At 37.3% G+C, this 13,078-nt stretch overlaps 1 protein-coding gene and 1 non-coding gene across 2 annotated transcripts; both read right to left on the reverse strand.

Moving 5' to 3' along the window:
• Nucleotides 1-983: 983 nt before the first annotated feature.
• Nucleotides 984-10,563, reverse strand: LOC131660753 (uncharacterized). The gene is made up of 2 exons (XM_058930064.1): nucleotides 10,085-10,563; nucleotides 984-6,371 (listed from the first exon to the last, which is right to left on the reverse strand). The coding sequence occupies exon 2, from the start codon at nucleotides 6,365-6,367 to the stop codon at nucleotides 5,537-5,539; it is 831 nt and encodes a 276-aa protein (XP_058786047.1). The 5' UTR covers nucleotides 6,368-6,371; nucleotides 10,085-10,563; the 3' UTR covers nucleotides 984-5,536.
• Nucleotides 10,564-11,581: 1,018 nt separating this feature from the next.
• Nucleotides 11,582-11,689, reverse strand: LOC131593807 (small nucleolar RNA R71). The gene has a single exon (XR_009281187.1). It is a non-coding gene; the product is annotated as a small nucleolar RNA R71 (small nucleolar RNA).
• Between the last annotated feature and the right edge of the window lie 1,389 nt (nucleotides 11,690-13,078).

A 13,078-nucleotide genomic window follows, 5' to 3' on the forward strand; every position in this document is an offset into this window, starting at 1 on the left:
TTCTGCAAAAAACACAAGGCAACAGGCAACAAGGCAACAGGCAACAAGGCAACAGGCAACAAGGCAACAAGGCAACAGGCAACAAGGCAACAGAGAGGTTACCCCAAAAGTGTGCGTGGGTGCAACAATCACGTGGTTAATTCAAATATTTATCTTGTAAAATTAAGTGATTCTAAATTCAATTAAGACTTGCACTCCCTAGGATTACTAACCACGCAGTAACATAACAAATACGGGGAAGGGAGATTGTAACCAGCGGAGGAGAGGGGAATTGAAACCAGCGGGATAATAAGCAATAATTAAAACATAAAACATTAGAGTTTAGGGTTTTAGGGTTACCGATACGCGTATCTTTGGCAATTGACAAACCCTGAAAATTGGAAAAGAAAGAATAAACAGAGGGGGTGAGTGCATTATCGGTTCAGAAGCAATCATAGTTAACCCTAATCAATAAAATGACAATAAAAGAAAAAGGGTAAAAGAAACTTAGCTTCGAAGGTTGATAGTTGGAGGTAGCCTGAAGCATTGACTCTGACCATTGAAACATTGACAATAGAAAAAGAAGTAAGTGTAGGAGGAGTTCATTGTCAGCGGGGATCAAACCCTAAAAATAAAAGGTGAAAGAAAATTTAAATAAGGAAAGGATAGAACTTAACTTATGGCTTGACGTGGCGCGTAGTCGGAAAGCATATGAAAAACCAATCCTGAAAAGGACACAGAAAAAAAAAACATTTTTTAGCGTAGAGCAAATTCCCATAAACCCTAATCTGGGTGTAAATTGACTAAGTTTAATAGAATAATTAATTGATTGAAATAATACCAAAGTTATGGAGAAAAATCGAGAGTTCGAATTGACATATCGATTAAATAATTAGTGGATGCAATCCTAATTATTTAATTGATAAAACAGTCTTTTTGAAAATAATTTTGAATTTTAAATGATAATCATATGAACGATTATGAATAAAATTACGAAAAATCGAACTTTCGATAAAAATCATGCGTCTATTATAAGAACTAATTAGACTAAATAAATGAATAGAAAAGAAATAATAATTATAATAAATAAAAAAGGAAGTTAAAAAAACATTTATGTGATAATTAAAGAAAAATAATATAAAAAAGCAAAGCCACTTAGCTTGGATCTGGCGTAAGGAGGTCTTGAAGGGCCATTGTGGGTTGGCAGATTGAGATGCGTTGGATCTGAGGTCGACTTGATCTGACGGCTGGAGATCGAATGTACATCGTAAGCGCGCCAGAGGAGAAGCATTGGATCTGCAATCAAATTATTGAAAAAATAATAATAAAACCTGGGGATCGAACCCAGGTCTGGTAACTTGCGAACACGTTCCCTTCGCCACCTGCGCTACGCTTCGTTTCATGTTTATCTAAACCACGCATACGTTAATAAACAAAAAGTGAACGATTCAAATTCGCAAACGCGCGCCTTCAGTCGTCTTCCTCGCTGCATTTTCTGAAAAATCAAAGACCTTTTGCCTACGGTTTTTCCGGTGTAGCTATAAATCCTGCAACATCAAAATTACAGTATATGCCATATAAACTCAAGGCGAAGCCATGGTTCGATTGGAATTCGTGTTCCGGTTTCAATGGTGTTGTCCATTAAGTCTAATTTTGCCTATATCCATGGTTCCCAATTTGAAGCTTTTGAAAACCTAGCAATGGTATATTCACAACCTCGCAACGAAACTCAAATAGAAGCATATAAAAACGTCATAAACAAGCATTTAAACCACACAAGGTAATCGAAACACAGTAATGATGGATGCATATATGAAAACGCAATCGAATTTGAACAGACCAAAAACGTGATCTTACTCTCACAATTATGAGTGCTTCGGTCGAAGGTGACGATGGTAATAGCTTATGGGAACGCCAAGGGATCGATTGAAGTCTTCAAATCACCTTGAACACGGCCGCAATCTTGATCTCAATTTTGACCTTTTCCTTGAAATTTTTTAGGATTCGGTTGAAGCCCTCGGTTGCCAATCCTTGTCCCCAAAAACCCCCCTTTTGGCTTCAGCATCTTATGGTTTTATATTGCCACCAATTAGGTTAATAATTCCAGCTTAAATCTTTGCAAATTTGTGAAGATTGTGATAAGATTTGGAAAGAGACTTGAAATTATAAAAATCTTCTATATTTGTCTTCAATTTTACCAATTATCTCTCAATCTTTTCTTTTGGTCTTTAAAAATAAATATTTGATTAAATAAATCAAATCATGCGCCTCTCTCCCTCTTTAATTGACATTTATTTGATTTATTTATTTTTTATTTAATTTGTATTTAAACAAATAAAATCCAAAACAAATAAAATAAATAATGTAACTAATGCAAGGTGGGTTTAGAGATCATGGGTCTGGATCAACTTAAGTTTAATGGACTTCATTTCTATTTGCACGCTTAAAAAGAATCTGAAAGACAAATTTTGGGGTATGACAGCTGCCCCTGTTCAATCTTCTTAAACCTGAAGATGTAGACTGGCGTGTGTGCCTGTCGAAATCTAAAGGTAGAAGAGGATTGAACACTAGAATACCCAGGAATTTGCCCTAGCTGAAGTAGGGACCTTTTCGGAGATGGGCTTGAAGATGCTATCGAGCCTTGAGAGAAAATTTATTGGAGATTGATCATGTCAGCACCGTTCGTAGTAACTGAATTAGATCTAAGTCTTTTGAACTATTCATGGAGGATGCTCGAAACTAAGTATCAGAACTAAATCGTCGTCTTGATTATCTCTGAACTATTTTCGAAATAATTGTCACAATTAAATCTCTATCTTGATTATCTCTGAACTATCTTTGGAGGATACCCAAAATTAAGTGTCAGAATTAAATAACTGTCTTGATTATCTCTGAACTGTTAAGTATCAGAATTAAATCTCTGTCTTGATTATCTCTGAACTATCTCTGGAGAATACCCGGAACTAAGTATCAGAATTAAATCTTTGTCTTGATCATTTCTGAACTATCTCTGGAGAATACCCGGAACTAAGTATCAGAATTAAATCTTTGTCTTGATTATCTCTGAACTATCTCTGGAGAATACCCAAAACTAAGTATCAGAATTAAATCTTTGTCTTGATTATTTCTGAACTATCTCTGGAGAATACCCAAAACTAAGTATCAGAATTAAATCTTCGTCTTGATTATTTCTGAACTATCTCTGGAGGAAACCCAAAATTAAGTATCAGAATTAAATCTCTGTCTTGATTATTTCTGAACTATCTCTGGAGGAAACCCAAAATTAAGTATCAAAATTAAATCTCTGTCTTGAATGAGTGTCAGAATTAAATCGTTGACTTTATTATATCTGCACTATATCTAGAAGACAATGTTTATTTGATTGTAGAAGTAGGCTGAAAAAGAAATATTAGTTTTATGCAATGCCGTGATGCATGCATTGTAATTTTGAAATGAATGAGAGTGTTATGCCTATGTAATAAGGCGTATGTATGTTATGTATGAAGTTACTATGATACATGATGTATGAACATGATTTATGCTATTTGGAGTATCTCGAGAAAATAAATCTCTGTATCATTGTGATTTTGTCGTTTGATTTTGTCTTGAGGAAGTACAACTGGGGATTTATAATTCTTGCTTGGGGATGATCAGTAACTTGATGTACCCTGATTGGGAATAAAGACATTAATAAACCATGTTGGAAAAGAGCAAGGTGTTGGAGAAACAACAGTGTTGAAGATGTAAACTCTGTTGGGGATCCATATCTGTGTCGGGACGAGAACTTTTGAAGATATCTTCTTAATGATTACTTTGTGGGGATGTGATCTTATGAACCTGGCTCTGTGGGGAGATGTGGATGTCTTGAAAGTTGCCCCCAGTATCATAGTAGCTTACTACTCGATTCAGGACACGCCACTGAGTATTGATCAAGATGTTGAACTGGACTTGCATAGATTTGCCCCAGTTAGTAGGAACTTTTGGAAAGATTCGCCTCATGAGGACTCTATGAGATGTGCACTATGAGCGATATGCCCCTAGTAATCATAGGCTCATGACAATGTCTTACGTTGATTGGGGAGTAGCTCTAGATATACTTGGATGCATGCCCCTGATTGTTCGAGCATCCATGAGATATTCTTGGAATTTTGACTTGATTGCCCCAGATTGATTGGACAAAACATGTCATGCCCCTTGTATACGTAAGAGACATGGCTTCTTGGAGTAATTTTGTTTGTCGGGATAACTTTCAGTCATTAGCCATACCCTGTGCAAATTCGTTCTGATGCTAACATTTGAAATTATGTAGCAGAATGTGCTTAATAATGAATTCATGAGATGCAATGCATACGTCTGTCTTGAGTTTTTGAAAAAACATTAAAACAAGAGATGTAAAAGCGTGATATTTGTAAAAACATGCTATTTTTGTAGAAAACAGGATATCAACTTAGCATTTGTAGTAAACCTTAAGGAGTCGGGATACCTTTTTGGTGACAGTATGCTTTCGAACTAACCATGCTTCAGTTAGGACTTTTAAGGGTTGTAACGTGGCTTGGTTCACGGTTTAAGAAACAAAGGATAATGGCTCAAAATTTATTTATACCCATCCCCTTCTTCGTGATGTTCTTCAGTCCTAAGCTCAGTTAATTCAACTTATGCATTCAGGTTCCAAGAGACTTTTGGATTTGCACATTCGATAATGATGATGGTTCCCAAGCAAAGAGAACTTTTAAGATGGCAGTCACTTCTTCCTTTTGGTAGTCACAACATTGTGTTGTTCAGTAATTTATTGACTTCTCTCTTTTCATCTTTTGATATCCCTAACTTTTGCCTGAACTGTTTATTTTTGAGATTACAGCCAGCGGGATGCCTTGATTTTGCCTAAGTCATTTTTTTTATTTTTGACTTAGCTGGCTTTTCTTTGTATATATGTTTTTTCATCTTTTTTTTTGAAAGATATTGACTGCCTTGCTTAATGATTGATGAACCATCATTGTCTTTTGACTGTCATCTCCAACGCTTATTTGATGTGTGCGGATGAACACTTGTGATTGAAACCTTTGTTGAAAGGTATACTGAATGATTCTCTTAAAATAGAATGCACAACCAAATTAACCGAGAACTACCCTGCCCCAGGTTATGATCAAAGGGTTTTGATTAGTACAAGAAAGAAACTTCTACTTCTTAGGCTCAAAGGGGTTGACGAGGGATTAACATCCTTATATCTCCACTATTTAGGAATTGAACAAATGCCTGTACATCGTCAGCATAGTCCGTTCAAAAGCATACTGTATGAGGTTGCGGTATCGTTTTCGTCATCCTCCCTCAAGAGGCTTACAACTTAGCAGGAGTTGAATATCACAAAACATATGCAGAGTAAAGACATAATTTAAAATGAGTGATAGCGAAATAATTTATTCAAGACAAACATATGCAATGCACTGATGATGATTATTAAAATTGTTAATGTCTATCATAATTCGAATGTTTAAACAAACAGAATAGAAATTGCAAATGAAAGTAAAGCTAATGATTAAAAGCTCATCCACTTTAAATATTAATCAGTCTTGTCGTGATTATGCCTAGGAGTAGTGATCACTACAGGAGTCTTGGGATGAGGGAATTCAATTTCACCAGCATCGATCATATCTTGGATCTTGTTCTTCAATGACCAACAATCATTCGTATCGTGTCCAGGGCTATTGGAATGATATGCGCACCTCGCATTGGGTTTATAGTCAGGAGAGGAAGTGTTGGGCTTTATAAGAGGATCCCTCACAGTAATCAAGTTTGCTTTCAACAAATGTTGTAATGCCTGAGCCAACGACATGTTGATCTCTGTGAACTGACGCCTAGGTGCATCTGACTTGCGTCTTTGTTGTGGAACTGGTGTAGAGATCAGAATTGTCCTCACAGATTTGTTGTGTTCATTGCGACCTTTCCGATTGTGCACAGCATTAGTCAAGTGAGGTTCCTCGGGTGAGTTGAAGTCAACGACCTTTTCATCAATTAAGTCTTGAATCTTGTGCTTCAATTGCCAACAATCCTTTGTATCATGACCAGGACTATTCGAATGATAAGCACATCTCGCACGGTACTTATACCCAGGAGTGGGATTGGTAGGAAATGAATATGGAGGTAACAGAGTTATCAAGTTCTGATTGAGCAGTTGTTGGAGAACTTGAGACAGCGGTATATGTAATGGAGTAAAGGACCTCTTAGGCTTGGATCTCTGATTATCTTGACCACCTTGATGCTTATGTTGATTCTTCCCCTTCTCGATCAGAAGAGACTTTAATTCTTCTTGCCCCTTGGCCAAGTTAAGGATCAAAGCTTGGAATTCAACATTCTGAGCTTGGAGATTTTTGACAGATTGTTCAAGATCCATGATGCTGAAATAAACAGCGAGGAAGGATGAGAGATTTATTGTAAGAAACCTGTTATGCGATGTGATGAATGCAAATGCAATATTTTCAAGGATCTTTAGGAATTTAGTTAGCAACATTAGGAAATGATTTAGTCGCGTCTTTGTCTGAAGAATTCTGAATTTCGTCTTTGAACATCCTTCTTTGAGAATCAAGCTCACCATATCGAGTGGGTCATCGCCTCTGATTCGGGATACTTCTGAATTTGAAGATACATGGCTAGAGGAAAATAAATCCTCTTGCCCCTTGATAGGTGCTGTGTCTTTGAACTGGAAGGCATACGGCCAGAGGAAAATAAATCCTCTTGCCCCTTGATATGAATTCGGTCTTTGACAAAGGCACCTGAAATTGTGCGCCCTAAATCCCTAGGATCCTTGAAAGGGTTAGTTAAATCATGTTATGCTTATGATGTCATGATGTCACGATGTCATGCGAATGCAATGCATCAGACAAAACGTAGGGTAATAAGGACGAGTGAGTCCCACAAGAAAAACCTGCAAGAAAACCAAAGGGTTAGTAGAAAGCACAGATAAGTCACACAAGTCACACAATTTATGGCTTAAGGCTTGCATGGAGTCTGATCAGGTGTCCTTCCCAAGGGTATTTCTATGGATAAGGAGATTTCAGCAACGGGTTCTACAAGTTATCCAGAATTGTCAGCCCTTCTAAAGCACCCTCGGACATGATGCATTTGCATCATGCAATGATACTTTGAGAAAGGACCTATCTGAATTGTAGCATCGGGTAGCGACTAGTCCTCAACATTTGTCAAGAGTAGTCCCCCCACTACGTTCCTAAAGGCCAGGATGGGTTAAGGGTAACTAAAGGTCCTTGAGCTCCGGCGCACCCACAGACACATACATAGACCTCCCTCATTTGAGAAAGGTGTGCATATGCTATGGAGTCCTAACTCAAGCGTGAACTTCATATTGACTCATCTCCCACATATGTGAAAGAGGCCTCCATGACTATGCCACTCCTAAACTTAGGTGTTCTTGAATCCGGGAATAGGATTCGTCCTTCAATTTTCCCAAAACGCCCCTGAAAAATAAAACAAACAAAACAAACAATAGAAAACATTTAAGTGAATCCTAAACTTTTAAGGTAACCCCTCTTTTATCGGAAAGTCCCCAGCAGAGTCGCCAGTTCTGTAATACGGTGAACTGACTTTTTATCAATCGAAATGTCGCGGTTAAGCATGAGTCGCCACCGACTTTTATTTTATCCAAACTAAATCGGAAAGGCAAAAAGAAACAGAAAAAAACCTTTTAAAGAAATCTAAGTTCGGGGGGTAATTTATGCAAAGGGAAGGTGTAAGGCACCCTTTGCATCCATGGTTTTCCATGGGCTCTTAATTGCTTTGCTTGCTCGTTTGTCTTTAGAAAAAGTAGATGAAAAAAAAAAAAGTGGACTTTAGCTCGTAAATGAGCGTAGCCAGTTTTTGAAGAATTGTGAGAAAGAATATGAAAATTGAGCATTGCAAGGCAATTAGGGGCAATTACCTTAAACTCAGATGATGGGTCTCTTTTTAGCCTTTCAGAATGAAAGGGTCAATCCTTGCCATAAGAGGGCAGGAAGCCTTTCGTTTGGAGGTTGAAGGGTCGTCGAGATATCATTCGCCCAAAGACTGACCCATGCCATAGAGAGGCAGGTAGTCTAAAGGGAATGATCAGAATAGCCTTTGTTTGTAGGCAACCAGAAGATACCTCAGCCTTATTCGTGGGCAACTTCCGAGGGTCGAGGTCATGTTAGTGTATCGAAGGCAACATCATTTTAGGGTCTCATGACCTTTATTTATCGAGGCAACATGGCTGAGGTATCCTCGTATTCGAGGGACATGCTATTCTGCAAAAAACACAAGGCAACAGGCAACAAGGCAACAGGCAACAAGGCAACAGGCAACAAGGCAACAAGGCAACAAGGCAACAAGGCAACAGAGAGGTTACCCCAAAAGTGTGCGTGGGTGCAACAATCACGTGGTTAATTCAAATATTTATCTTGTAAAATTAAGTGATTCTAAATTCAATTAAGACTTGCACTCCCTAGGATTACTAACCACGCAGTAACATAACAAATACGGGGAAGGGAGATTGTAACCAGCGGAGGAGAGGGGAATTGAAACCAGCGGGATAATAAGCAATAATTAAAACATAAAACATTAGAGTTTAGGGTTTTAGGGTTACCGATACGCGTATCTTTGGCAATTGACAAACCCTGAAAATTGGAAAAGAAAGAATAAACAGAGGGGGTGAGTGCATTATCGGTTCAGAAGCAATCATAGTTAACCCTAATCAATAAAATGACAATAAAAGAAAAAGGGTAAAAGAAACTTAGCTTCGAAGGTTGATAGTTGGAGGTAGCCTGAAGCATTGACTCTGACCATTGAAACATTGACAATAGAAAAAGAAGTAAGTGTAGGAGGAGTTCATTGTCAGCGGGGATCAAACCCTAAAAATAAAAGGTGAAAGAAAATTTAAATAAGGAAAGGATAGAACTTAACTTATGGCTTGACGTGGCGCGTAGTCGGAAAGCATATGAAAAACCAATCCTGAAAAGGACACAGAAAAAAAAAACATTTTTTAGCGTAGAGCAAATTCCCATAAACCCTAATCTGGGTGTAAATTGACTAAGTTTAATAGAATAATTAATTGATTGAAATAATACCAAAGTTATGGAGAAAAATCGAGAGTTCGAATTGACATATCGATTAAATAATTAGTGGATGCAATCCTAATTATTTAATTGATAAAACAGTCTTTTTGAAAATAATTTTGAATTTTAAATGATAATCATATGAACGATTATGAATAGAATTACGAAAAATCGAACTTTCGATAAAAATCATGCGTCTATTATAAGAACTAATTAGACTAAATAAATGAATAGAAAAGAAATAATAATTATAATAAATAAAAAAGGAAGTTAAAAAAACATTTATGTGATAATTAAAGAAAAATAATATAAAAAAGCAAAGCCACTTAGCTTGGATCTGGCGTAAGGAGGTCTTGAAGGGCCATTGTGGGTTGGCAGATTGAGATGCGTTGGATCTGAGGTCGACTTGATCTGACGGCTGGAGATCGAATGTACATCGTAAGCGCGCCAGAGGAGAAGCATTGGATCTGCAATCAAATTATTGAAAAAATAATAATAAAACCTGGGGATCGAACCCAGGTCTGGTAACTTGCGAACACGTTCCCTTCGCCACCTGCGCTACGCTTCGTTTCATGTTTATCTAAACCACGCATACGTTAATAAACAAAAAGTGAACGATTCAAATTCGCAAACGCGCGCCTTCAGTCGTCTTCCTCGCTGCATTTTCTGAAAAATCAAAGACCTTTTGCCTACGGTTTTTCCGGTGTAGCTATAAATCCTGCAACATCAAAATTACAGTATATGCCATATAAACTCAAGGCGAAGCCATGGTTCGATTGGAATTCGTGTTCCGGTTTCAATGGTGTTGTCCATTAAGTCTAATTTTGCCTATATCCATGGTTCCCAATTTGAAGCTTTTGAAAACCTAGCAATGGTATATTCACAACCTCGCAACGAAACTCAAATAGAAGCATATAAAAACGTCATAAACAAGCATTTAAACCACACAAGGTAATCGAAACACAGTAATGATGGATGCATATATGAAAACGCAATCGAATTTGAACAGACCAAAAACGTGATCTTACTCTCACAATTATGAGTGCTTCGGTCGAAGGTGACGATGGTAATAGCTTATGGGAACGCCAAGGGATCGATTGAAGTCTTCAAATCACCTTGAACACGGCCGCAATCTTGATCTCAATTTTGACCTTTTCCTTGAAATTTTTTAGGATTCGGTTGAAGCCCTCGGTTGCCAATCCTTGTCCCCAAAAACCCCCCTTTTGGCTTCAGCATCTTATGGTTTTATATTGCCACCAATTAGGTTAATAATTCCAGCTTAAATCTTTGCAAATTTGTGAAGATTGTGATAAGATTTGGAAAGAGACTTGAAATTATAAAAATCTTCTATATTTGTCTTCAATTTTACCAATTATCTCTCAATCTTTTCTTTTGGTCTTTAAAAATAAATATTTGATTAAATAAATCAAATCATGCGCCTCTCTCCCTCTTTAATTGACATTTATTTGATTTATTTATTTTTTATTTAATTTGTATTTAAACAAATAAAATCCAAAACAAATAAAATAAATAATGTAACTAATGCAAGGTGGGTTTAGAGATCATGGGTCTGGATCAACTTAAGTTTAATGGACTTCATTTCTATTTGCACGCTTAAAAAGAATCTGAAAGGCAAATTTTGGGGTATGACATACACCAACCTATATTGCTATAGATTATTTTCAAAATAGAAATATTGTCCCATATAGATTCAATTTAGGAACATTGAGAGTATCAACGAATTGATGAGATCCATATTCTAACATTTTTTTCCTTCTATTAATTTAAGTCGAATCTACTTTATTTTACGCAATCCAAATCTTACTTTATTAGCCTTAGATAAACACCTTAAGGATAGAAAATGATAGATTGATGACCAGGTCTCTGTGGGTTCAACACTCTTTATATTACTCTGATACGATCCGTATACTTGTAAAAAGCACCGATTAAGTTTTTGGCGCGATTTTCGGGGACCAATTGCGTCAAATTTCAAAATCCTGTTGTTACACAGTCTAGACTAAGGCAACCCTTTCTTATGGTAGATGCGAAGATCTCGCAGTACCAGAGCTTTAGTAGATTCAATAGCTGAACCAGAAAGATACGTACGAGCACGAAACTTGCTCCAAAAAATTAAGAGAGCAATGGCAGAAGACCAAGATCGTAAGCGCCTTAAGGATTTTGCCTTGCCCTCCAATGAAGAACCTCATACTAGTATTGTGAATCCTACTATAACAATTCATAATTTTGAATTTAATCCCGTTTTGTTGTAAATCGTATAATAAAACAAATTCTCTGGCTTAGCGAAAGAGAACCCGAACCAACACTTGAAAGTGTTTGTATAACTGGCCGATACATTGAAATCTAATGGTGTTGCACCTGAGGCAATATGATTACTTTTATTTCCTTTTCCGCTCAGAGATAGAGCTAGATCATGGTTAGTTTCCCTTCCAGACAATTCTATTACCACTTGGAATGACCTGAAGAAAGTATTCCTTGCTAGATACTTTCCACCAAGTAAGAATGTTGTCCTTATGAACCAAATAACTAGATTCATTCAACAAGATAATGAATCTCTTTACGACACTTGGGGAAAGATACAAAGATTTACTAAGAGCATGCCCACACCATGGGTTGGAACAATGGTTAATCATCCATACCTTTTATAACAGACTTCTCTATAACACTAAAATGACCATAGATGTTGCCGCTGGCGGTGCACTGATGAATAAACCATACCCCTAGGCATGTGCTCTCATAGAGGACATGGCACAAAACCATTACCAATGGGGAGCTGAGCGAGCATCAGTAGAGAAGAAAGAAACGAAAGGAGACATATACGAAGTTAATGGTCTAGACTCTAGACCGTATGAACGCAAAAATGGATGCCCTAGTTCAAAGAGTCGAAAGTTTAGTTATTAACCCTATAACTACCATAGCTGCCATTCGGCCCGGATTCGAAATTTGTGGAACACCTGGACATATCACTGCCGATTGTAGCCTTGTAGCAGAACTTATCATAGATCGGGTCTACTATGCCCAAGGAAACCTCTATTCAAACACAGATAACCCAGGATGGAGAAATCATCTAAACTTCTCTTACAAGAACAATAACTCTAAGTTTCCTCAAAACACTGCACCTTAGAGACCACAAGGGCACCAAAACCAAAGACACACTCAACCTAACCAAGCTGCACCTCAAAAGTCCAATCTAGAAATAATAGTGGAAAATTTTGTTACCACTCAAACTCAGTAGAATAAAGAATTCATGAATCAAAACGTTCACGTACATGAGTTGATCACCCAATTAGGAAACAAAGTCGATTGTATGGTAACCCACAACAAGATGTTGGAAACCCAAATTTTCTAAGTAGCACAACAACAAGCTGCCCAGGCCAAACCTGGAGGATCATTCCCTAGACAACCATAACCTAACCCTAAAATCCATGCTAACGTTATTGCATTACGAAGCGAAACCGCTTACGATGGCCCTATAAACCCTAGGTTGAATAACAATAAGCCAGAGCCACCCAAAGAACCAGTTGTAACTGCAAGTGGAGAACAAGTAGTAGAGAAACTTGTAGAACCAGAGAAACAAAGAGAAGAAGGGACTAAATACAAAGAAAAGGCGAATGATCAAGCATATGTACCACCCCCGCTGATAAACCCCTATTCCTTATCCTCAAAGTCTTAAGAAAACCAAGCAATATAACCAATATAAGAAGTTTGTGAAGGTGATTGAAAATTTGCACGTTGAAATACCCTTCACTGAATCCATTACACAAATACAATCATATGCTAATTTCTTGAAGGACATCTTAACAAACAAGCGCAAGCTTGATGATCCTAAACCCTTAGAATACAATGCAATTACTAAGAACAGATTAGCAAAAAAATAGAAAGACCCTGGAATTTTTTCTATACCATGTATTCTGAAAATCATGTTATTAATAATGCACTCCTTGATTAAGGAGAAAATGTGTGTTTGATGCCTTTAGCTGTGCGTAATAGGTTATAACTAGGAG

Source organism: Vicia villosa, linkage group LG3 (assembly GCF_029867415.1).
Source record: "Vicia villosa cultivar HV-30 ecotype Madison, WI linkage group LG3, Vvil1.0, whole genome shotgun sequence".
Taxonomy (NCBI): Eukaryota; Viridiplantae; Streptophyta; class Magnoliopsida; order Fabales; family Fabaceae; genus Vicia; species Vicia villosa.

Coding starts and splice junctions, on each gene's coding strand:
- LOC131660753 (XM_058930064.1), bottom strand. CDS start 6,367: ATGGATCTTGAACAATCTGTCAAAAATCTCCAAGCTCAGAATGTTGAA.